A 24,809-nucleotide genomic window follows, 5' to 3' on the forward strand; every position below is an offset into this window, starting at 1 on the left:
ATTTGAGTCTTCCTTCTTCAGAGTTTTAAGTAATCTTCAATTACATTTCTTAAGCAAATTCTGGCCAGTTGGATTTAAAAAACAATCTGTGGGTTGGTTATTTGTAGGAAGGCGAATAGGAAAGGGGGATTTCACTCTATTAAGAGCAAGACTGAAGCCACCACTCTTGGTATAACTCATTTATTTTCACTTCAAATGAAGCACGGCGGTGACACTAGCTAATGTGGGATTTGCAGATCAGCATCCAAATGTGAACTTTGGTTGCAGTGTTTCTGGGTCTGTTTACAGTTGCACCCAATGCTCATCTTTTTCGCATAAGTTGGAAGAATTTAGGGGCAGTAGGGTTTTGAGTCAGGGCTGTTACTTGATGTGGCAACAGTGTGTGCAGTAATTATGAGAGACTACGCCTGTTCTCAGGGACTTGCACAAAACACGTACTGAAGAATATTGGTGTGATAATGCTAATCCAGTCTGCATACCCACTTCCAGCAGTTTGCAATGCAGATAAAGATGAATCTTTCTTGTATGCACACACCCCACACCCTCCACAGATTCTGCATATAACCGATTGGTAAATTTTTCAGTTTGTTTGCATTTTGTCCTTATGTCTACTTCCTTCCTTGGCTCCCCCTGTGTCGCGTTGTGAATGCTGACTAGAATCACTGAAGACGGAGGCAACAGTTTTCCGGTTGCAGTTCATAAGTGCTGTGTATACCCACCACATGAAAACTGCCATGTTTTTAGTTGCACAGACTTTGCTATAAATAGCTCTAAGCCCTTTATATGTACTTCTCTTTAGGTTACCAGAGGACATATTTCAAACAAAATCAGAGACAGGGAGGCCTCTGGGAGTCTCACTGACAAAGGAGGGAGGAAAAAGATGCCTTGGGAAAGCTCTTCCCTGAAATATCAACACATGCACATAACATGCATGGCTGTTGAATAATATTTCATACAAATTATATGTTGATTTACATATGCAAAATTCATTAATTTGTATTTATCAGACCATGCCACCTATAGTCCACTGGAGCTATGTGTTTAGCACAGTAAAAAATAGTTTAAAAACAAACAAACAACAACAACAAAAAAAACATGTTTGAGGATGCTTATACTACATAGAGATACTTAAGGTACCTTCTCAAAGCCATTTTGGGCACCAGAAGTATGACAGTTTAGAAAGCTCGCCTGAGACAACACACCATGCTGAGAAGCGTGCTCCTGAGTGGTGGTGTGCGCTGAAGTCCTCAGTGTAGACATTGCTGGAGGTTTGGGGCTGACTGTATCGTATCAGATGCTCTCCTGTGGCATGTACTTATCAACACATGGGTTTGCACCATCTGTTAAGAATAAAACAAGCCAGACAAAATCAAAATAAAATCCTCCTGACTGGATTCAGTGGAATGGCATTGGATCCCAACTATCTGCAATTAAAAAAAAAATAAAAATGTTAATAGCAGTGCATAAGAATAAGCACACAGCTTTCCCAAAAGGCTTAATTAGAATTACCACTGGGATTAGGAAACTTCAAACTGGGACAATGCACTAGTGATGTTAAAAAAATAAATAATAATAATATTATGCTAAATTAAAAAAAAAAAAAAAAGTCAAATGGCTTGACTAATTTTAAGAGTATGAAGTTATTTTCATTTATTCTAAAAGCAAAAATTATGAATTATCTAATTAAACCCATTTTGTCTGTGAAAAATGTGTGAATGCTAAAGCCATATTTCTGAGGTCTACTGGACACTTGTACATAGGGAGGCTTCCAGTAGTTAGGATTTTTTATGCTGTGTAATTAAGTCCAAGAGCTGAGAGCATTAGTAGAAAGGTAGGAATTCCCTCTTTGCCTGCCTCTTCTTTTGACAGAGCTAGGACATGCCTCTCAGGAGTTTCCTTCCAAGATATGAAGGTTTAGTTTGGTGGTGATGGGGCTTTCTCATCCTTCCTGACTAGCACTTCCAGTCCCAGAGTGACCTTGCTCATTATTTCCATTTCCCTGGTGGGATGGGTTGCTGCCTGGCCACAGCAGCTGCCTCTACAACAGCCCCACACCGCTCCTCTGCATAGGCAGAGCTTGTTCAGCCCATATTCTCTCTGCTCATCTCCGAGGAGCTCCAGTAAAGGTGTTTTCAAACACCCTGAAAAAAAAAAAGGAAGGAGAATAAATGGGGAAGGCAGAGCAGGTCAAAGCTAGAAACGCAGATCCATAGCCTCTTCCAGAGCAGAATCTTTGTTTTGGTATTTAGTATCACATTTAGGCTTAAGCTGCTACTGTAATTGCAGTAATTTCTTTGGGCAGTTACAAGTTTGTTGTGTTATTCCTCCACCCCACCTTTAGCAGAGCTCCAAACTGTTGTTCCTTCCCTCAGCTGCTGCAGAAACCTTGTTTCCATCACAGTTTTAATCTGCCATATTCAAGTTTCTGGCATTCCCACCGCAAATTGTTCAACAGTATTGGATTTCAGTCTAGCACTTTGACATTACAGTTCAAGTCATGTTGATGTCATCTTCCAGATGTTCATGTCTACTGAATAAAAATTGTGTTTATTTGCTTTATTTCAAATTACAAAAACGCATGGGGAATTCTGGATGTGATCTCTCATACTATACAAAGGCCTGTGTGTCCTGTAAGAAATCAAACAAACCTTTTCTTCATGGTGTAGTAAGGAGAGACCTCAAAACACTGGAAACATAGGTGGGTTTCTTCATCTATCCAAACAGAATCACTTTATTACATGGTTGAGCCTTGTTGTTGCAGCTGCACAGAGTAGAAATTTGCAGATTCTTGAAACCACTTACATCTATTTTATTTAGGTGCCGTACCAGTACCATGGCGGTGGATTGCTTTGACTTAACAGTCAGCCATGCTTTCTTTGCAAAACAAGCTCAGAATAAAAAAAATAAAATAATAATAATAAAAAAGTCAATGTTCTCCTCTGAGTATGAAAAAAAAAATATCTATCTAAACCTGTAAAGATCCTGAGGGTGCCCCTCCACTGGGAGGATTTAGCAGCAAGTTCCACAGCTAACACCAGAGACATTGCCCTCCATCCACATTGTCTCAGCTTGTTCCCAAAGCCAGGGATTTGTATTATCCCATGCTTCCCATGTCAGGGAAGGGAGAATTAAAGCTGAAATGCCTTGGAGCCATAGGCTCTGTGCCCCCACTAAATGCTTTAAAACAGAATTTTTGTAGGTAAGCTGTAATATGAATTGTTGTGTCATGTATGATGAGAAGCTGGGCAGTCAGAACTGTCAACATTTTCAAGCCCAAGGAGTCAGCTTTTTCTGATCTATTAGTATTTCATCACAGGTAGAAGAGGCATAGTTAAACTTGTCTATAAAACACATATCTGAGAACTTACTGATTTTCAGGAAGTGCTAATGCTTGTGCTTTGAAAATGAATCTCCTGTTTTTTAGAAGAAATTAGTTCTCTTTGTTCCCTACGTGGAAAGCAAAATAATGTTTTATCAAAATAAATTAGTGTCTGAGCAGTTGCACCGAAGTATTCACTCTTAAGGTGAGTGAAAAATCGCATACCTTTCTACCATACACTGTATGAAAACATGAGAACAAGATTGGGGCTAATCAAAAATAAATACATAAATAAAAAAATCCAGTCAAATAAAAGCAAAATATGGAGTTGCAGTGTAAGTAGTGTACACAGAGTGGTATAAAAACAGTCTCTTGTGCATTGTTTTTCACTTCTATTTGCAAATACGTTTTACACAATCTCATATTAACAAGTCACAGAAGACTGAAAGTGGCAGAAATGATGCTGTGGTTCATACACGGTGTCACAACCAGTAATGTAGTACTTAAGTAATTCTATGGCTAGTAAAATTTTTATTTTTAGAATTGGAAATATAGTTCACACCAACTAGATATAACCACAACAAACCAGGGAGACTGCAACGTTTCATGTTTCACTGAGATTCTGAGTGTAGCATTCTGGTTAATGCCTTGATGATGAGTATCAGGCAGGCTAGTAGCATGGGAATACTGGAAGAAAACATTTCTTTCCTTCAGTGCTCCAGGTCAGAAGCCTGATGTACATCTTTGATGGTAGATGTGTCTTAGTTCAGTTAGCTTTACTGCCATTTCTGCTGGAGTTGCAGGGAATCACTTGCTGTTCGATTGCAATAATTATGGTAGAAAGAGCTGGTTTCCTATAAGTTAAATGAGTCAAAAGGCAAAGCGGAACATTGAGTCTTGTGAATAAATGGCAATTATTTTCCCTCACAAACCAATTTTCTCTTGAGATATTTAGTAACTTATACCTTGTGGATTAAGTAGGATTTACATAATTTGCTTTGACAGAAGTAGTGTGCTTTCTGTTGTCCTTTCAATCACATACCACAACAAATCACATATTAAATCTAGTCATACAAGCAAAAGGAAGTGGATGTGTGATTGTGCTAATAAGTCAGGACAGGTTTGATTTTAAGAAAATCGACCAGCCTTAATTACTGATAAATATCAGTCTTTCCTGGCTTGTGTCACACTAACAAGGGAGTTGCATATTAAAAACAAAAGGTGGTGGTGGTGGGGTTTCATCCTATCATGTTCAGACATTTGCTCTTACCCAAATTAAAGCTGTTGTGAAATCTTGCCTTCCCACCTGCTACCTTATCTGGGACAGCTCTACTTCAGCCTCTTTTTAACCTGGTGTCTCCGAGTTTCCTGTCCCTGTGGGTTTGCCAGTACTTACCACGGCTGTGAATATTCCTATTTCTGTGCTACCCAATATTCGAGTTTGGCCCTGAGCTTGCAGCATATGTTTCCCACACAGTCCTAGTTCAGTGCAATATACTGTAAGTTAATCTCCACTAAAGCATAGCAAAGAGAAAAACCTAGGGAAAAAAAAAAAAAAAAACACAGATGGAGAAAGTAGAGCAAGCAATTTGCATATATATGATATGTCTCTCAGTTAAGATTAGCATTTCCTACTTTGCCTGAAAAGCCCTTAATAGAAATCCAACTGCATGTTTGCCCCACATTAGGGGAATCAAAGAAGGTGCCCTGATAGTAGAAGAGCCCCACCAAACCCAGGGGGGCCAGCATGGGGTAGTGGGAGCTCCACTTCCCACTTTGTTCCTGCTGCACTGCTGCGGTATTGTGGGCAGAGGGATAGGAAATAAGTGTCTGCTTGTAGGCTATTTATTCCCTTTTAGTCTTTACAGTACTGGAGCTTCCCCAAGGTTCACTCTACATGAGTAGCTGGTGGAGGAGCATGACCACATTTCCACTTACTAACAGTCCTCCGAGATTCCTTCTCAGTGTGCAGCTACAACCAGTGCTTGGGCAGTGAACCGAGTGCTTGTGCCTTCTCAGCACCTCTGCATTTGAGGATGGACACCTTAACATGGGGTCCATGTATTTTCAGGTAGGCAGATGTTTGCTGGAAAATAAAAAAATCAACTTCTGGCTTGCAAAATGGGGACCCTACACTTGTGATTCCTCTGAAACATCCATAAGTATGTAGATCCATTCTCACATCTGTTCCCCAAAATTCACAGTGTAATAAAGTGTTGAGGTGATGAGTCACAGCAGCATGCACATTCGTAAAAGAAAGGCATTGATAAATATTATATGCAGCTATGCAGTGAATAAATAAATAAATAAGTAAAAGTCTTTTTTGTTGCAGCAGTTAAAAGGCATAGAGAAGTTTTCTCACACCCACAGGCTCAAGATTGCTGTATTTAGAATGCTGAAAAGCAAATTCCAGTGCTGAAACTTGCTTCTCTGTAGGACTACATTTGGGTACACTGCCTAAGTCCTGGAAGCAGTGACTAAAACATGCTTATTTTTGACATGTACTCTGGTACTGTCTGTCTTTCACAGATTGTGATGGAACCAGATAGTCCTCCTGAAAAGCAAAGGCAAGCCTCTTTTGCTACTACTTCTGAGTATTCGATAGAAGCGAAGCAAGAGAACTGTATGATGCTATTTTAATTTTTGTGTAAACCTTGTCCCTTACATGTTGCACGATCTTGTTCTTTATGGAATGCAGCAACTTCTTAATCCTGTGTCCTCATAAATAATTTATATGAAAGGCACTATCAAGGCTGTAGCTACTGTTTTCTCTTTCTGGTACTGTAATTTCTAGGGTAATCTTGAGTTTTCTTGTCACTTACTCTCATGCATAGATGTAGCCCAGGTAGCGTTCGGCTTCATCATGACACAAGTCTCTAAGATGTATATATTCACAGGACATGGTTGGTCTCCAGAAAGTTAATTGTTTAAATGACAAAAGTAATTAAATCTTTAACTATACAGAGAAACTGGAAGGGTTTTAGCGTGTGAGTTTCTGGTTCACATTTGTGTTAGTTTAAGTGAAACTTATTCTATTCCTCGTTAAGGTTGTGAGCCTGAATGCTAAGTATAAAGTTGCCTCTTTACTGAAAAGTGGTTTCCTGTTGATAGATGAAATTGCTCAAAAGGAGATTTCAGCTTTTGTTTTACACATTAGCAGCTAAATAAATGAAAGCTCCAGTCTTGAGAGACTAATCTCTGCAAACTTCTGCAAATGTGAGAGCTTTCTGGGGTAGTAAAGGCTGCCCACGTTGTTTGTGGCAATCCATTGAAGTACTGCCATGTAGGTCAGCACAGCTAAAAGGATTTCCCTTGCTACTGCTAACTATTGCTAAAAAAAAAATCTAATTTTGAAAAATGGTAATATGGTTGGAAGCTACTTTGTTATATAAGGAATATAAAAATGGTTGTCAGTTTTGTTGTTGTTGTTTTTTAAATATACTTGATGATGGCAATCCAACTGGTTACCAAAATGACTTCTTACACATCTGAGACAGGGCATCCCCCGAGGCTGGTTGCAGGAAAGCCAAGGGGAAAGCCAGCCCCTAGCCACTGCCAAATGGCTGGGGGGGGGCAATCACAGCTGGGCGCATGGGAGGAATCTGTGATTTATAGAACCGCTGTGGAACCAATTTGAGATCATTTGCTGCATTCTCATTCCTACTTTAAGAGAGACATTACAGTAAATAATGTCTGCGAGGAGGAGGGAAAAACACTGGTTTGTTTGACCTCCTTCTCCTTTTGCATCCCTTTGAAGTCAGTAAGTAAATAATTTGGGCTACGAAATCAGCACTGTACAATGTTCCTTTGTTTCTTCTGCTGCTCTACCTTCCCTTCCTGCCCTCAGCCCCCCTCCCAGCACTCCTCACCTCCCGCTTGGTTAGATTTGGCAGCAAAATGAGTGTTGTGAGGGACAGCTGCAGCACAGGGGTTAAAATGTTTCCTGGGGACCCTATGGAGTCAAACAAATGAGAATGCAATTCAAAGAAAAAGTTTAGACCGTATTTATTATTCCATCTGCAGTCGGGCGTAATGCAAAGTGGGGGATTTCTTTCCTTGAAAACATTAATACTAATATAAAGTCCATGGAAGATTGCAGTCATTGTTTTTTCAGATGATTATAGACTTGCCTTAATTTCCCATAGTTTCTTTCATCATTTTAAATTCTCTTTGCAGTCTCCACAAAATGCTGTGAAGAATCTGAAGCTGGACTTCTGAAAAAAGCACTGCTGTGGATTTTTATATACTTCTTTGCACACAGGGCTTGATCAGCTGCTCCACTGGCGTCAATGGCATCTGTGTGCCAACACCACCAGGGAGGCAATGTGGAGGGCTGGCGATGCTCGCCCACACAGAAATGCCTCAGGCCCACGATGTTGCCCTGTGTTTTTGTTAGCCACTTGAGCCCATTGCCAGGAAAAGCAAAGAGGTCTGAGATTTTTGTTGTTCTATGGAAAAGTGATGGGTTTAGGTCTTGATGGTGTGGTGACCTCTCTGTTCCATTGTAATGGCCCAGTAAAAAGCTAGCACTCCTCACTCAGGTTTCTAGGTGGAGAGGTGAGAGGTGAAGTGCTTAACTCCGAGCCTCACTTGATCAATCACAGAGTGATGAAAGCACAAACCCACTTTCATTTGCAGGGTGCATGCTTCTGTAAGTGACAAAGGTCGTAGCAGATGTATGGAAACCTAGCATGTTGTCAAGACTGCATCAGTGGTTTGGGTGGCATCTTGCAACAAATCTTGTTTTTCCCTTGGTCTGTTCTCCTATCCCATGTGATCAGAGAGGGCACAGGTCTGACTGGAAAGATTTGATTTCTTATTTAGATATTCATCTGCTTTTATGCACAACTCAAATCTTTCAACCATGGGCACAGAACTCTTTCTTAACAGTTATTACTGTATCTTTTAATAAGCTGGAATTATTACTTCAGGGAAAGCAACATGGAAGATGAGCTGAATCTCATGTCTCCATGTGTGGGGATTATCAACAAAGCCCCATCCTCAGTTCAGTGGCATTTTCTTTGCTTTGGCTGCATTTTCTTGCAGGCTGTAGCTCTCCAGAAAATGCTGATTTTTGGCTGAATCCAGAATATAGGAACTGGCAGACAAGCTCCATGCTCTCAGGAGCAGGAGGAGTGGGAAGGAAGAGGACAGACCAGCAGCTCTGCACCCAGGCCTCCATGTGGGCAGGGGAAGGTGGGGAGATGGTGCTCAATTTGCCTCGAGCATCTCTGTGAAGGCGGAAAATGCAGGCATCCAGATGGGGAGAGATGAGGCAGAGATGGAAATAGGGCTGGTTTGGGGGTCTTCATTGTGGTGAGAAGGCAGCCAAGGGCAGGGTGGCATTGGGAATCAGTAACCAGGAGAGAAATGTTTGCGCCCAGAGGGGCGGCGGAGCATGCGGGCCCGGCCGTGTGCCTGAGCACGCTTGGGAATAGAACGTATTTAGCACTGGAGCGAGGCCAAGCCGGTTATTAATTGCTTAGTGAATGTGAATCAGAGGGATGAAAAAGGCAGCTGTTTTCTGCCAGGACATTGTAGCAGCGCTTCTGAAAACATACTTTGATACCATGCCTTGTAACAATTTTGTAGTTGGCGGTATAAACATCGTTCAATAAAAGCTGCAGCGCATGAAACCTTCCTACAGCAGGCATTTGAGAACAGTAGCCTCTTCCCTAGTGCAGGGGGCAGTGCTCCGAGCCCATGGATAAAGGCAGTGTGCACCCCCTGTGTGTGTGGGCCAAGGGTGGGCAAGCCCAGGGGAAAGAGAAGCTCAACCCACAAGCTGGCCTGCGGGAAGAGACAGGAGCAGGGAGGCATCCAGGTGATATAGGATGGCAGGAAGGTGCCGTGAGGAACCAGTGTTATTTTCAGAGCTCTCCAGCTCTGTTGCTTCTGGGACTGACACTATTTAGTGAAAGGCATCCCATTCCCAGCCACAGTTCCTGGGGCAGCTCGTGGTGCTGGGTCTCATTCATGGGCACAGGTTTCACCACTGATGTCCCTCCAGGGCAGGGGACCCTCCTGCCCATGAGCCAGCCACCATGGCCAGGCCCAGCCCAGACATGGCCACCCAGGGATACTCCCTTCACCTTTTTTCACACACATCCACCATGCAGGCAGATAAGGGGGAGAAATACTACCACCCATCAGTACATCCCCTCACACTCTCCACAGAGGTAGCATGGCCCACATCCTGAGGTCCTCTGGGTGAGCCCAGGCTGGATTTTACACGTACGCGTTACTCTCAGCAGAGGCAAAGGGCAAGCAGGGGGACCTGGTTCTGCAGCAGAAGGTGCTGGTTGCACCTCCCAGTCCTCGGGGAGGTATTTCCATCATCTCCCACAGGAGACTATTTTTATCTTCATGGTAAACAGTCTTAATTCCAACGCTGTGTGATCTTTCGTACAACCTGAGCGTAGGCCAACAGGCGGGTGCCCTCAATCCAGAGGCTGCGATCTTGATCTTGATTCAAATGCCCGTGGGAACACAGTTTACAAAGCATGTTTGATGTGCTTTTAGGAACTTCTGGTGCTGAGGAGAGATTTTATTAAATCTAAGCATGTTTAGACTTTCTGGCTGCTGAATACCTTGTGCTCAAATATTTTGCTTAGCTTGAGTCCAGTGGGAAGCGATGAAACCTGGATGTCTGAGGCAAGGCCATCAACTTCTTGCCAGATGGGGTGATAGAAAACAGCACCCAAAAGCAATGCTAAATGAAAACTTAATGTGAACAAGAAACCCTACTTTGAACTGACCGGTTAAATACACTTATTTCCAGCCAGAAGAGCTGTGCCTATATGAAAGAATGTGACATGAGAAACTCGAACTGTAGTTTTAATAAGGACAAGCAGTTGGATTTAAAACTCAATGTATTTGAGGTTTGGCCAATGCATTTCTATTGAAAAACTAAATTTCACGTAAAAATACCAATAAGAACAAAACTAATGATAACCTTATTCATATTTTTTATTTGAAATTTTGAACAGCGATACAGGGATACATCTTGAATTCCTTTCAATCAGCCTCCGTTCCTGAGCCTTTTGGTTTATAGTAGAGTTATACTTTATACATTTATTTTTCTGCATTTTGTCTTAAAATCTATTTGAATTAGCAGATCCTGAACTTTATTCTGCTTTGCTTCCATACCTTCAGACTCCTTCACTGGGGTGCATTTTCCAGTAAATTTCAGTGTAACTTTTTATTTTCTTCTGGTAATTCTGCTGCAAAATTCAAAATGTAGAGCTGGAGTCATAAAGGATAGTTACTAGTACTCGGCCTGACTTTTTGTACATTGCTTCAGTTCTTTTGGCAGATGAGCTTTTGCCGTGACCTATTCCTTTGAGGGAGGCAGGCAGAGCAGAGGCAGTGAGGCATGTTACAGGTGCAAGATGATGCTGCGCTTGCCTCTCATCAGCTGGAGTACTTGAATGACTGTGCTATCTACATTGCACAAGTGAAAAGTTGGAAAATAGCAAATATGCTTTCTTAGTTCTAAAGATGTTCTGGTCTTAATACATTTGAATGCTGACTCACAGACAGATTTTTAAAAAGGATTTTCCCTAGGGACCAGACCTTGTATAACCTCCAAAGAGGGGGATGGCAGGCTGAGGTCTCTGCACAGTTTTGCCTGCACACTTTCTGCAGAAATACAGTGCTCTGTGACCTGTACAGTTGTCAGCATCTCACCATGAGAGTGACGTCTCTTCAGCTTTTTTAGGAGAGCTGTACCATAGAGGATCCTCGGGATTTTACTGAGGTGACACAGGCCAGAATGTGACCCAGTGAGATGAAGGCAATGCAAACACTGGACTTTTTGTTTTAAGGAGTTTGTCCCCGTAACATTTTGCTGTGGATGTATAACTTTTTTTCCTTTTGTTTTCCCTCTTCCCTCACCAATGAGTACAAGCAGCAAACCAAGACTACAGACTGCAGTGACTTTACTTTCATCAGCCCAATTAAAATAATGCTTACAGTTAGAAATGTGGTTAAAAAAAAAAAAAAAAAAAAAGCCATGGGCAGCTCTTTTTTGCTACACAGGCTGCAGGATTGTCCTGTGTCCTCCCCACAGTGATCTGTTTTTATGCTGCCTGGACCTCCCCAGACTCCTCTCTGGATCAAGAAAGTTGACAGCATATGTAGTGTATTGCTCCTCATATTTTAATTCCTGCTGCAGAAAGTTTCCATTAAAAAGATGATTTTCTCAAGAGACCAGTTTGCCTTTCATCTTTAGCATTTTCCCATGCATTCTAAAATCAATAGAGCTAGGATAACAAACTTTAACAACAGCTATTTTTTCAAGCATATGAACAAAAAGATCTGAAAAAACATATTTAATGTGTTTTATGGCGATACGATTTTGGGTCTATGTCTCCTATTCACCTCTATTCCAAGCATGAACCTTTGACAGAATTAAATAGCAGGCAACAAAGCTAGAAATAATGATAAAGCTTCAAAATAAACGCTCTTGCCTGTGAAAAAGCAGTTGAGTGAGTTGCATGAAATGGCAGTGTAATTATATAGTAGTGAGTCAAAGTTTGATAGCTTGGAGCTTATCTTTGCACAGCATGCCACTTTCCCCCAGCCCCCAGTATGGTACATTTCTTTATCAACACTTCATTTCTAGTTGTTTACTTTTAAACAATCTTCCCAAATCTTAAGTATGTTCCTCCACGTGATTGTGGAAGGAAATTCAGGTAGTAATTAAAATGGCCAGGTCAAAACAGTTTAACCAAAACATCCCCAAAAATAAAATTATGGGTAAAGTAAACATGAATTCGCAGCTCTTCAGGATTCTCTGTTTTAACACTTTTAGAGTTAGTATCAATTTTGTAGTGATAAAGGGTAACAGAACATAAGACTTCTATGTAAAGAGCGCCTGTGCCCTAACTGACCTAAACCTGAGGACTGCTACATGCACATAGATATGGCACTAATTCCACTGTTGTGATAGTTTCCATTATTTGAAAGATTCAGCAGATTCTTTCAAATAATTCTAGCTTTAATATATAGATTTCACATTACTGGTATACTTTTAAATAGTTCACTAAAAATTGCTTCCTTTAGTCGTCAAGGTCTCTTATCTGATACCTGCTTCCTTCCCCTCCGTGGATGCATCCTGTTTTCCATGTCAGCCCCCACATCCCCCCAGTATTTCCATGTGCCTTTTCCTGTTGTCATATGTTCTGCTGCAGCTGCTCTTCAGATGCTTCTCCACCAAGGAAAGTCCCCAAAGCTGAGCTCACTCCTACACATGGCCACAAAAAAAAAAAAAAACTACTTTGCCAGTGGCAGCATTCTTCCCATGCTGGAGCAGGCAAGCACCGCCCCATGACCTGTTAGCAAGGAGGCAGCAGCACTGATATTTCCAGGGATGCTTCTGTGAAGTAGCCTGTGTGTAGGGCTGATGATACTCGTCCCACCTTTCTGTGTTTGCCTTGTCCCCACTGCTTTTTGTACTGTGCAAGTGGAGCAAGAGAACCATCAGGAAAGTAAGATGAGTCAGGTCTGTGATAGTATGCAGTTAAGTCATGTTTGTGCTTTCAGGCGTGATTCAGTTACCCTCTCCCTGATGGCTCTTTCTGTGGAAATAAAATATGGAATGATAATTGAGAGAAAACTCTTTAAGGAGGGATCCTACCTATTACATGTGAAATTGCGTCTTTAAGTTTTCAGTAGGGTTTGGCTGTAAAACAAAACCAGAAAGACTGTTTATATAGGACTGTCAAATACATCTTAATTCATGAGTGTTTCCAACCCTCTTTTCTACTGCTTTACAAGATAAATATGACTCCATTTATTTTAATTACCTGTTCTCCAACAACTGCATAACTAAGGTGGAGCATTACAAAATATTTTTTAGAATGCAGAGTGCATATGAGATGATTTTGTGGTCAGCATTTTATTACAGATTTTATTTTATTACAGTTTTTTTTTATTGAGGAGTACATTTTGGTTTTCTTCATTGTTTCTTCTTCTGCAGGGGATGGATGTGGGCACATGGTGATGTATCAAGACAGTGGGACCCTGGCATCCAAGAACTATCCTGGGACATACCCAAACTACACTCTTTGTGAAAAGAAAATCCAAGTACCTCAGGGAAAACGCTTGATCTTAAAAATTGGAGACCTGGACATTGAATCACAGAAATGTGAATCCAGCTACCTTAGCATCCTCAGTTCTTCAACAGTCCATGGTACGTAAAAGATAAAGCAATGGTAAATACATGAACTATGAGAAGTGTGAGTAAATCCCAGCTCAGCAAAGCACAAGGAATGTTACCCTTTTTTCTTTCCTCCTCCTTTCCATATTCAAGTGTTTTGTTCCGGGCATGCAGAGCCATTGCTCTCACACTTCATGTGCTGACAAGGCTGGGAATGCTGCAGGGGGGCTGCTGGTCCTCAGGGGCTGTGCCCTCCTCTGGCACACGCATCCACAGGGCTCTGCCCTCAGGCCTATGGAGCTGTGCCCTAAGGCCTGTGGAGCTATCATGGTTGTGATACAGTGAACACATGGATCTATATCAGCACTACATACTTCTCTGGTCAAGAAAGAGCTAGCTCACCAACTACACAGAGATGAGAAGTTGGAGCCCACTGTCTTTCATCTCTCTATTTCCTAGTCTGTCAAGGCCTTGGAGAGGAGAGAAGATAACCTTTATTATTGCGAGTTGTTAGTCACTGATATCCTTTGCTAACACACAGGCTTTAACACTTGCAGATATTAAACTTGTGCAGCCAGGCTACACTCGTGTTAAGAGTTTTGCACAAGAGGATAGGTGATTAAATATGTTTTAAATGTGCACTTAAAACAATAATAACAAAATTCTCCTAAGAGAACTGGCGGCCTTCTTCAAATTAGTTTTCCCAGTCAGTTTTTGCTGAGGCTTTTGTTCTCTAGCAGAGTCAAACAGATTTTCAGGACAGTGAGCTCTTTTTCAGAAGTCAGATTTAAATCCAAAGACATGGAGCTGCAAAGGAGTTCTGCAATACTGGAATAAACATGTGAATAACAAGTTTGTAAGATTTTGCCAGCTGTGAGCAGGCTGTAGCCTCCAGTCAGCTGCAGTTGAATGTGCTATGCTGGACATTACAGGCAGAACAGGTTCAGTGGAAAAAGCAAATGAAGAGATAAGCTACACAGAGCTTTTGCAGGTTTTCAAGGTCACCCAGCTCATTGCTTGTCTCAGTGAAGTGTGTGGTTCTCCCAGACTCAGGACTCATAATAGTAAAGAGGGATGATTGCCTTTCATTCACGAGCATGATAGGCCTATAACTCATCTGGTAAGATAAGATCAGGTGAGGTACTAAAGCTTCTCTCACAAACGAAGGTAAAGGTAATTATTGTTCATCAGGAGGGAGGTATTATATTTTGAAGCAGCCTTCAACAAGAGTGAACCCTGACATGCTGATATCTAAGCCTTGTGTATAGCTTGATTTGAGGCATAAGGAACACTTCTGTTTGTGTGTGCTTGGATTTATGTATTTTGTATTTATGTTTATGTTCGTTTACCTGTAAGTAACGAATTCTGTTCACCTGAAGCATGTTGTCTGTACTTGGCAGTGAGTGTTACGTGTTTAGTGTTGCATTATCATAACTTTGAATAATTTTTACTGATATTATCTTAACATTTCTAATCAAAGGCTTATCTAGGAAACAAGGATAAATCAATATATTGTTTTTTGAAGTGAAAAATGAAGCTTGAATGCTGATTGAAATTTTGGCTCCTTACACACCGGCCCCAAGGCATCTTCACATAGTTCAGTCACGCAGTTATTCAGCCTATAAACGGAATACTGGTGTATTATGCAATCAAATCCATGTAATGAATTTCTTTCAAGTATTCCCACACCCATTTTCATACCTGATTGGTAATGTCTGATGCATGTGGACTATAATTTGCATTCTCAGTAATGAACTGCACAATTAGCAGATTTTGCTTATATCTGATTAAACACGTTTTGTGGCTTAAGCAGACGTTATCTGCAATAGTTTTTCTGGTCTGCAGCTTGCTGTAGACTTTCACACTAGCCTACGTACAGAGACTTCGCTTTACTTTCAGGTGAATCTGTGCAGTGAGGAAATAGGGCTGTATGCATAAATTCACAGCACCATTTGTGTTTTAAAAGGCATGGGAATTTACAAATGAGATTAGGACTTCTCTAAGTGAGTTGTTTCAACAGTTTTGCTATAGTTCTGGGATTTAATATGCATTTGTGTAAGCAAAAGAAGCTCTGGGAGTAGGCATGGCTAAGTACAGTCAGTTTTGTTGTGTGTCCTTTTAGGTAGCTGTTCTGAGCCTAGATCTCCTTTCCACAGCTCTCTCCTCTTCACAATAATTTACAAGCAGGTCAGCATCTTCCCTTCAGCCAAGAAGATATTGAGCTTTGCCACTGAAATTCCTTAATAGGATAATGGAGATTTTAAAAATGTTTTTCAGTCATTGAAAACATCGGAACAATTAAAAACTAATGTTTGAATGCTTGGGGGTGTCTGTATTTGACCTGGGTTTAAAAAGGAAAATCCAAAAAGCTAACTATGAAGCCTGGCACTTTGAATATTGCTCATACTTCAAATTAGCCAGACAGCCTCTGCTCTTTGAGGTATGCAATTATCAGAAAATAAGGTCCAAAGGGAAATACGGTTTAAATACTATTCTGGTCTCTTAAATTCCACAGAACACAGGAGAGGCAACATCAGTATGCATACAGTCTCCTGTTCAGGAGTGTATCTGAAGCTTAGAAAATTGGTCAGAGGCAAAGCATCACACTATATGCATGTAAATACAACATTAGTGTAAACAAGTCTTCAGATGGCAAAATATTCTTTTCATTTCAGATTTCTCCCACAACTCTTTATATATAACACTGATTCATTCATCATTATAAACTTCTGGGATTCATGGAATACACAAGGAGCAACTCTGTTCACATTCAGGGTATTTATGTTCCATGCCCTAAAGGGAAGCTGTTATACACAAATGAGTGGATTCATGGATTTATGTTAGCCAGGTGATTTCTTCACTTTAGTATGCCCGTGACTACAGATTACACAGCAGAACACTAATTTGGGAGTTTTATTTAGGTTCAGGGCATTCCTCTAATTTTGTAGTCTGACCCCAAGAGTACTGTGGACTTAATTCCTTCCTGCAAAAGCACGTAGCGTTGTGTACACTGATTTACTAAAGCCTCCCTGCTCAGCTGGAACACAAACTTTACACCACAGCTCTTCTCACCTTTGATACTTCTCAGCTTTGATGAACCTGTGAAGGCAGCCATTGCATTTATATTTCTATGATATTGCCATCAAAAGATAGTCATTAAGTAATCTTAATGAAGCTCTAAAATTGGAGACATAAAGTGGCTGAACACTGTATTTCAGGGTTATTATTCTGCACACTATTTTCCTCTATGTTAACCAGAAGAACAACCCTGTAACAAGTCTTTTCTTTCAAACTGCTACCTTTGTATCCAGACTTAGATGTGAAAACATTAATCATCAGTCGGCAAAGGTAGTCTAACACCAGTCTTGGTGAAACTGAGTCACCTTTGACAAATCTTTCAATGTTAACACATCTTTGCACATGCTGTCTCCAGGAGAACTAAATATATTATAAAGTCCCTTTTCAAAGGCATGGCTTTGCACTGGATGAAAATAGGGTGGTGTTTGTTTATTTATTTTACTCCCACAAAAGGAATCTAGAATAGATGATAATAGAAAGCATGATCTCACAGCATGGACAAGGTGCAGCCTTTACTGAAATGCCTTTCTTCTAGAGTTAATTGCATTAGCTGAGCATATTAAAAATACTGAGCTCTGAAAAGAGCTTTTGATTTTTTAATTAGTTAAAGGGATATGTGAAAACAAGATTAACCATGTGGTCCCTGTCGTTCTCAAGCACACAGCAGCCATTGCTGCACTGCTCATGAATGTATTAACATGCATGTTCTTAAAGTTCAACAGGAACGGCTTTTAGTCAGCTCCTTTTCATGACTTTATCAGATTCCTGTATTTCTTTTGACCCTTTTTCTTGCTTTCTTCACTCTTTCCCCATCTAAGGGTTTAGCATCTTTTCCCTTAATTTTGTGAGATGATCATCAGCCTTGACTGGAAAGAGATTAAAGAACAGATAAGTGCCTACTTAGTTCTCCATTCACTTGCAGTCAGTAGGAGGTTGATGCGTTCCTCTGGGGTGGATGTCAGATCTGCTGAGTGACTAGTAATAATTTGGAGAGTTAGTGCAGTTAACTTGTTCTTGCATAATTTGCAGTCAGTAACTAGTGTGAAATAGCAAGAGAAATTACTGAAAATGCTTTCTCCTCTCCGCAGCCAGTCTCTAAGGGTTGTTAGGGAAATTGAGCATTTACTGATGTGTGAGTGTCTGATGGCTGCTGAGAGTGAGTGTGCACGTGTGTGTGTGTGTGTGTGTGTGTGTGTGTGTGTGTGTGTGTGCGTGCAGGTGTGCAGGAGATCCAAGTGCCTTCCAACGCCTCATACCTGTCATCGTGGCTGAAGGCGATTCATCGAACCAGTCTTTCCGTATTATAGATTGTAATAAGTGTCTTGCTTGAATAAAGGGTGTGCCCAGGTTTCTTTTTCACCCCTCAAAGGAAACTTGTTATTACAGTATTGTTTCTGGTATTTCAGGAAATCCAGTGAAATGCCCAGACAAGTTCTCGCTGAAGATCAAGTTAAGCGGTTTCTTAACAGTCAAAGCTCTTTTAACAGTTGGGTTTCACCTGAGGGGTTACAGAAGCCCAAGGTTTTAGCTTTGGAAAGATTTACTTATAGAGCAAAGAAGGCCTGCTTTTCTTTTATCAAATGACCTTTTAGTCCTTTTAGATGCATAAATTATATTGTGTATTTTTCTGGGTTTTATTTTGTTGTTGCTGTTGTTAAACAGGTATAGCTCCTTACTAAAGGTTCCTAGCTGTTGCTATGCTTCTGTCTGTGGGTTTAGCTAAAACCACAGTACAAGGGGAGATCTCATTTGGGGTCAAGCAGGCAGACCTACAGACTGTGGGAGCAGGTGGCCCAGATCTTTCATTTTTAAACTGTAATTACTTCTCCAGCCCAATTCTATTTGGATACTTTTTTCTTTCCTTTATCACAATCTTTGGCAACCTTTTAGACACAAACTAAAAGTTATATATTTTTTCTTAAAACAAGAACCACTTACACTCATTCTGAGGTCAGCCTGTGTTGTACAGTTAAATGTTGAATAACCAGACTGTTTCATCCTGACTAATGAGTGTGACTACCCTATCAACTCATATCTACTGAGCTTTAACACCACCTTCCCCATGTCCTGCAGAGAAGGACGTGAACCTGCACTTTTCATCTTGTGGCACATCCTTGTGGGTGGTGCTGGTTACCCCAGCGCTTGTTCATCACAGGTTCAGAGCAAAGAAGAGGTTTCTCTTCTCTCTTTCTTGGTAATAGGAGAGGAAGAACTACTGGTTATGCTCAGCTACTTCTTATGAAAGTGAAGCATTTCTGTGAACGTGGGATGGAGACAAATTTCAAGAATGCATATGTTTTCATAAAACAGCCTTGCAGTTTTTGTGAGCTGTTTGTGAAAGACTTGCACACTGGCTGAGTTTTTAGCTCAGAAATGAAGCAAGCATAATCCACGTTCATCGCATCCCCTGTTCTTACCCTACTATTGAGGTACTTTCGAGTCATATTGTTTGACAAAAGGGAAGATGACAATTTAAAACATTTCCCATACAAACTCTTTAGGAAATGATAATTCTGGAGAAGCATAACCCTAGGATCATTGCACACATTGCTCATAAGATGTGTTGCTCTTCAAGTCTAATGTTAAAGACAGAAAGCAGAAAGGGAGATTGTCCGTGGAACCATAGGTCTTTATGAGTTTATATCTAAACTGAGTTTTCTAGTGATCTCTTCAAACATCCAAGTGGAGAATTCAAATGAAGATGAGGAATTTGAAAGCAGAATGGCCCAGACGCGCAATAGGCAAAGACAAAAAGAATTGCTTTTAAAAGAAAGAAAAAAGCCTTACAGAAAAGAAAAAAAAGAAAAAAAAAAAAGCAGAAAATAGCAAATACTACAGAAACAAGCAGCATGTAGGCATTGCCAGTTGGTGTGAAAGAAGTGAGTCCTCTAGGCACAGTGCTTCTTGAGGGAAGTAGAAAGAATAAAGGAGCACAACTCAACAAAGTAATCTCAGGAAATATGCCAGAGACTGGCTGACAGCAGAAGTAAACTAGACTTCATAAAAGCAGACAATGCTGTAAAGATCATCAGATTTGCAAGACAACACTATTATGAAAAAGACAAAAGCAGTAGACTATTGCTTAAATTTAAAAAATAAACAAAGCATAAAATAATCTCATCTGTCTCCAGACACGCCAGCCAAAGGATATCCATGAGACAATTTACTGTGTATTTCACAGGATGTTAATACTGTTTGGAGACAATAATTTCAAAATAAGAGTATTTCATTTAAGCCACCTAAACCATATCAACAGATCAGGAGTTCTGGAGGAAAGGCATTAAATGTTAATTTAATTATAGAGAATATTAAAATAGGTACATTCACAATCCATAAGCTCCTAATAGCTCTCTTGCAGAATTTAAAAAAAATACATATATATTAATGAATCTGGAGTGAACAGACGGAACTACACTTGGGTCAGCTCATTAGTGAGACACCAAAAGAAAAAAAGGCCCTGGCATGTGGATATAGTAACACTGAAATGTGAAGAACACCTACTCAGTTTCAGGACATGTAACACATCTGTTTATTAAATCAAAATCCTTTCTTTGTTCTTAGTAAACAAACCAAATAATCCTGCCTACTTAGCCTAGCAGACATCCCACAGAGTCGCTTAAACAGGAAACAGAGAGAGAGATCAACATTGGTGACTCGTTTGTCAAGCCGAATATGCAAAGCAACCCACTTCACAACATCAGAAGATTAAAAACTGATAACGGGATCTGGCGATTTTAAAAGGGGATCTTAAAATCTTCTGGCTTAGTCCCAAGTTTAGAAATTAAATTTTTGTGCAGAGTCAAGTCAAAATGCTGCAGTAAAAGTTAACAGGGCTCTTTAAACAAGCCCCTTCATTGTATACACGCACAAACCAAGGCTTGTGCCTTCATCCCTCCTCCCCACTGAGGTTGTTCAGTTATTCATATAGACAGCCTGGAGAAGTCAACAGATCCTTGGTGAAATGGACAGAGAAGACAGGGAGCACATACGAGTCTTAAAAGTAGATGCTAAAACTGTATTTTTGACGTGTGATCTTGTCACTTCAATCACAATTCAAAAATACTGCCTAAGACAGGCTGTTTTCAGATTAAGTCCAATCACTGCATGTGCTGAGTGGTTTTAGTCTTAACGTCTATGAAATCTTACAGTAAGTACATTGATGGGAGACTAGGTAAGTCAATGGAGAACAACCATGCTGGGTGTTACTATGTGTAGTGTAAGTGCATCTAACTCTGGCACACCATGAGCTGAAACGTTGGAAGCGTGGGAGAGTAACCTTTCTCTGCCTTTTTCAACATGAAATTAGATGGAGAATTACTGTATGGAAGTACACAGGAAAGAGTACACGTGGTTAAGAACAATCATATTTTTCTGAAGGAAATTCGAAAACGGATCAAAGTGTAAAATTCTCTGTCAAAACTGAACTCAAAGAACTGCCTTGACCCTGAAGAGTTTTGTTTTCTAAGCACTACCGGTTATTACCTGGGGAATTTCTTGAAAAACTGTCAATGTGTAATGAATTGACTGAGAGGAAAATGAGAATCAGAGGTCAAAAAGGCCACTCTGCAAACACAGGGCAAAAGAGAGGAGCTGCTAAACAGAAAACTGTATTATTAAGTAATTTAAATATGCTTACATTGGTCAATTTTGGTCATTATAAGCACTAAAGAGCAAGAAATAACACCTTTTCATAAAAACTGACTGCACATCTGTTGTGCTTTCATGTAGTAAAGGCAAAACTATCTCCAAAAACAAAAATTACATGTGAGTTAATGCTTTTTTTTTTTCCTAAACCTTAGCCCTGAGTGCTAATTTCTGTATTTGGTAGCCTGGAATTAAGCTTTACTAGATCTCACGGAAGGCTGAAGACTTGGTTGTGTATTGCTGATACTAACTGAATTCTTGAGAAGAGCTGTGTCGAAATATGTGCAAGGCTTCATCTGTTTGGAACAAAGAACAAGTGAATGCTCTCTGGTGTTTATAAATGCCTTTTTTTTTTTTTTTTTTTTTTTTAATCTATGCAGATAGATAACTGATAAACATTTGGAAAGATATTAATCCCTGCAGTGGATTCTACTTCTTGCTTTTATATCCTTGAAGTAATTAGTCCTGGGTTCCCTTAGTGTGGAGCTACCCATTGGAGTCTCTGGGTACACCAGACCTGCATAACTTGGCATAACTGTGAGATAACGATAGCTTTGTAACCCATATTGGATTTAATACTTAACAGTAGAAACTTCTCTTCAGGCATTGCATGCTGATTTCTTAAGTTGATTGTATCTGAATTACTGGCTTTCATATTATACAACTCTATGAGTCTAGATTTTTTTTATTTTATCATTTTTTCTTGTTATGTGTGATTTGTTTGTATAATTACCTGGGACACATGTAGACTTGCTGCTGAAGGAGACACACAGTCCTGCTCCAGCCAGTGTGCGGTTGAGTGAGTCAGCGATCTAAATTATACCTACAGAGTTGATAGGTCACTGCAAATCGCTGCAAGGGAAAAAGCCAAAGAGCATTGGTGAGAAAACATGTAGTCAGTCCCTGAGAGAAGAAAAAGATTAAAGCTTTCTCAATCTTGCTATTTTGAAGAAACACAATGCCTTCCTTTCTTCTTCCCCTTTCTCTCTCTCTTTCTCCACTCTGGAGAAAAAAAAAAAAAAAAAAGTAAAATTTTAAGTTAGCACTTTACTTCTCCCACTGCAATCTGACACAAAAGACCTTCTCAAATAAATCACTCGTGCAGTTGTCTGGTATGACACAGTGTCAAATGCTGTCTTTTTGATAAGTTCATTTCCTAAGCAATTTGTTTAACCCTTTTTATAGACATTGTTTTCTCTGACTAAGTCGTGAGTCATTTTCAACACAGGAGTACTCGAGGGAAATGTCACAATTGTCACTTGTTTCTCTGCCTGCCTGGCTTTGCCTTATAATTTTTATAAGCCAAAAGACAGAGTTCCTCCTTTAATTTGTCCCACTCTGCTGACAGCTGGTTGTCATTGCCTCTGACTGGGCTACTCTATGGGCTGATCTTGTAGTTGCTTTAAAGTTGGTGAACTATTTGGGAAAGACACCTCCCCACCCCCAAAGAATATCAAATAAAATGAAGAGGCTTTTAGAAGCCTGTTTTACTACACACAAAATTTGTGCTGCGCTTTGACTATAGCTTCTTGTACATGTATCTCAGAAGTCAGTTCCAAGTTACCATAAGGTGTCCACCACCACCAAGAAAATGAGATTGTCCAGGAAAAATCAAAGGGATCATTTTTTATCCTAACAACTTGCTTTAGTATACAGAAGCTGTCATACACTTCAAGAAAACACGTGGTCTGAGGGCTTTTAAAGGGTCTTGTTTGTTTTTTCTCTTAGGAAAAAATGTTTGTCATTTTACAAAACCTCTTATTTAGTGGTTTATATTGTAAGCATCACCATAAATTCAAAGAAGCAGACCCAAATTGCTTATGATTTTCTACATCTGACGGCAGCCAGGGACAAGTGTTTGCACCCAGGCGTGGTGACAGAAGAGCAAAGACTATGGTGATTTCAAAAGCAAGTTCCCCTCAGGAACTGACTTCTGAAGGAGCAAATGTAGTCACAAAGAGTCCCAGACATGCTGCTGTGGCAACAAAGGAGTGTCCTGAGGAGCGCTCCAACGTATTGCAGTTGGTAGCTATAAAACTCTTATCTAATTCAACGTAGGTGCAAGACTCGTGTCTCCTTTTCCTGCTCCCTTCCCCTTCCTCTTCCTCTTTATTTCATCTAAAACTCTGGAAACTTGAACTCTGTGTTTCAATGGACTGATGATGTTTTTAAAAGGCAAATAAATGCAGAAATTTTCTGAGCAAAGCAGTACTGCTTAGTTGTACAACATGACTCGTGGCACACACATCCCTTAAGACCAGGTACACTGTTTGTGATCTTAGCCTTTTCTGAATAGCTGCTATGCTGAAGCAGCCTCAGCTGTATGCATCTGGAGAGTTTATCTAGCACACCCTGTGTAGATCCCTTGGATTGCTTTTAAATGTTCTCTTTATTCTTTTCTCTAATGAATTACTGCTGCTTTTAAGAACACTGTACTTCAAAGGTGGAAGAGCATTAATCATTCTCTTGAGGCTTATGCAATGAGAGATCTTAATACTAGAATTTATGCCATGAAGAGACAATTGGATTCTTGCCATTCTTTGTCAGGGTAACGCTGGAGCTCATACCCATAAAGGACTGAAGTTCAAACCCTCTTGTCAACATTTGGATTATACTGAAGGAGAATGAGCATGTTATGAAACTCTCTGCTAATCACAAGAATACTCCAGCCTAACTATCTCATCTAAACTCTGAAATCTCCGTTCTGTCTGTAGGGCCCTACTGTGGTAATATGATGCCTGTCCCCAAAGAAATCATTCTGGACAGCAACGAAGCGACTATTCGCTTTGAGAGTGGATCCCACGTGTCAGGACGAGGCTTTCTGTTGTCCTACGCCAGTAGTGATCATCCAGGTAAAGTACTGTTTCTGAAGGATAAGCAGCATTTTACTCTCTATTTCATTATCTTCCCTACGCATAAACTTTGTCCCAAATGTTTGGTCCTAAATATTTTTGGTATCTTATTAGCATGAACCATCGTATTTTTAATAGCTTGTGTGCAAGAAGCAATTGTAACATTAAGCAGATCTAACAGCTGCTGAAATCTTGCCTAGATAATTCGCAGTACAGGCCCGGTGAAAAAGAAAATACCTTTGGTATTTTGGGCTTTTACCACACTGTGATAGGATGAAGAGATTGTAAAGGTTAAGATACAAATCCTACATTTAATATTCTGGGGATCTGTGCATCTTTGATGAAGGGGCATAAAGCATGAGTAGAAGAGGGAGATGAAAAGAATGAGGGAAATCCTTAGATGTTGTTTTACTTCTAATAAAGTTGTGCAAGTATTACAGAGAGGTCTTCAAATGCAATTTTATGTTTAGCCAAATGTTCTTCTATATTTCCTTGTCCTCTGGCTGGGATTGACATTTGTAAACTTTTCACAGATCTAATCACATGTTTGGAACGAGCAAACCACTACACAAAGACTGAATACAGGTAAAGAAGTTTTACACCACTCTGTGCTGTCGTTTACTTTTCTGGCATCTTGTCTAATTGTTGTAAAATGTCACCTAAGACATATACAGTCTTAGTTGTCTGGAGGAGTTTTTGAGCTACAACGCCATAATAGTGTCAGGCCTGGCTATGAGAAGCAGTAGTACAGAAT

General features: G+C 40.2%; 1 protein-coding gene across 1 annotated transcript in view; it reads left to right on the forward strand.

Annotated features, from left to right (window-relative positions):
• DCBLD1 (discoidin, CUB and LCCL domain containing 1) overlaps positions 1–24,809 on the forward strand; it is a gene marked incomplete at its 3' end in the record, with an annotated part of 164,639 nt that overhangs the window by 120,529 nt on the left and 19,301 nt on the right. Inside the window, exons 3-5 of the mRNA XM_084284566.1 lie at positions 13,302–13,514; positions 23,918–24,055; positions 24,589–24,640. Of these exons, the coding sequence (XP_084140692.1) occupies positions 13,302–13,514; positions 23,918–24,055; positions 24,589–24,640 (403 nt within the window). The remainder of the gene's footprint in view (positions 1–13,301; positions 13,515–23,917; positions 24,056–24,588; positions 24,641–24,809) is intronic.

Source organism: Netta rufina (genome assembly GCF_964035555.1).
Source record: "Netta rufina genome assembly, chromosome: 3".
NCBI classification, from domain to species: Eukaryota; Metazoa; Chordata; class Aves; order Anseriformes; family Anatidae; genus Netta; species Netta rufina.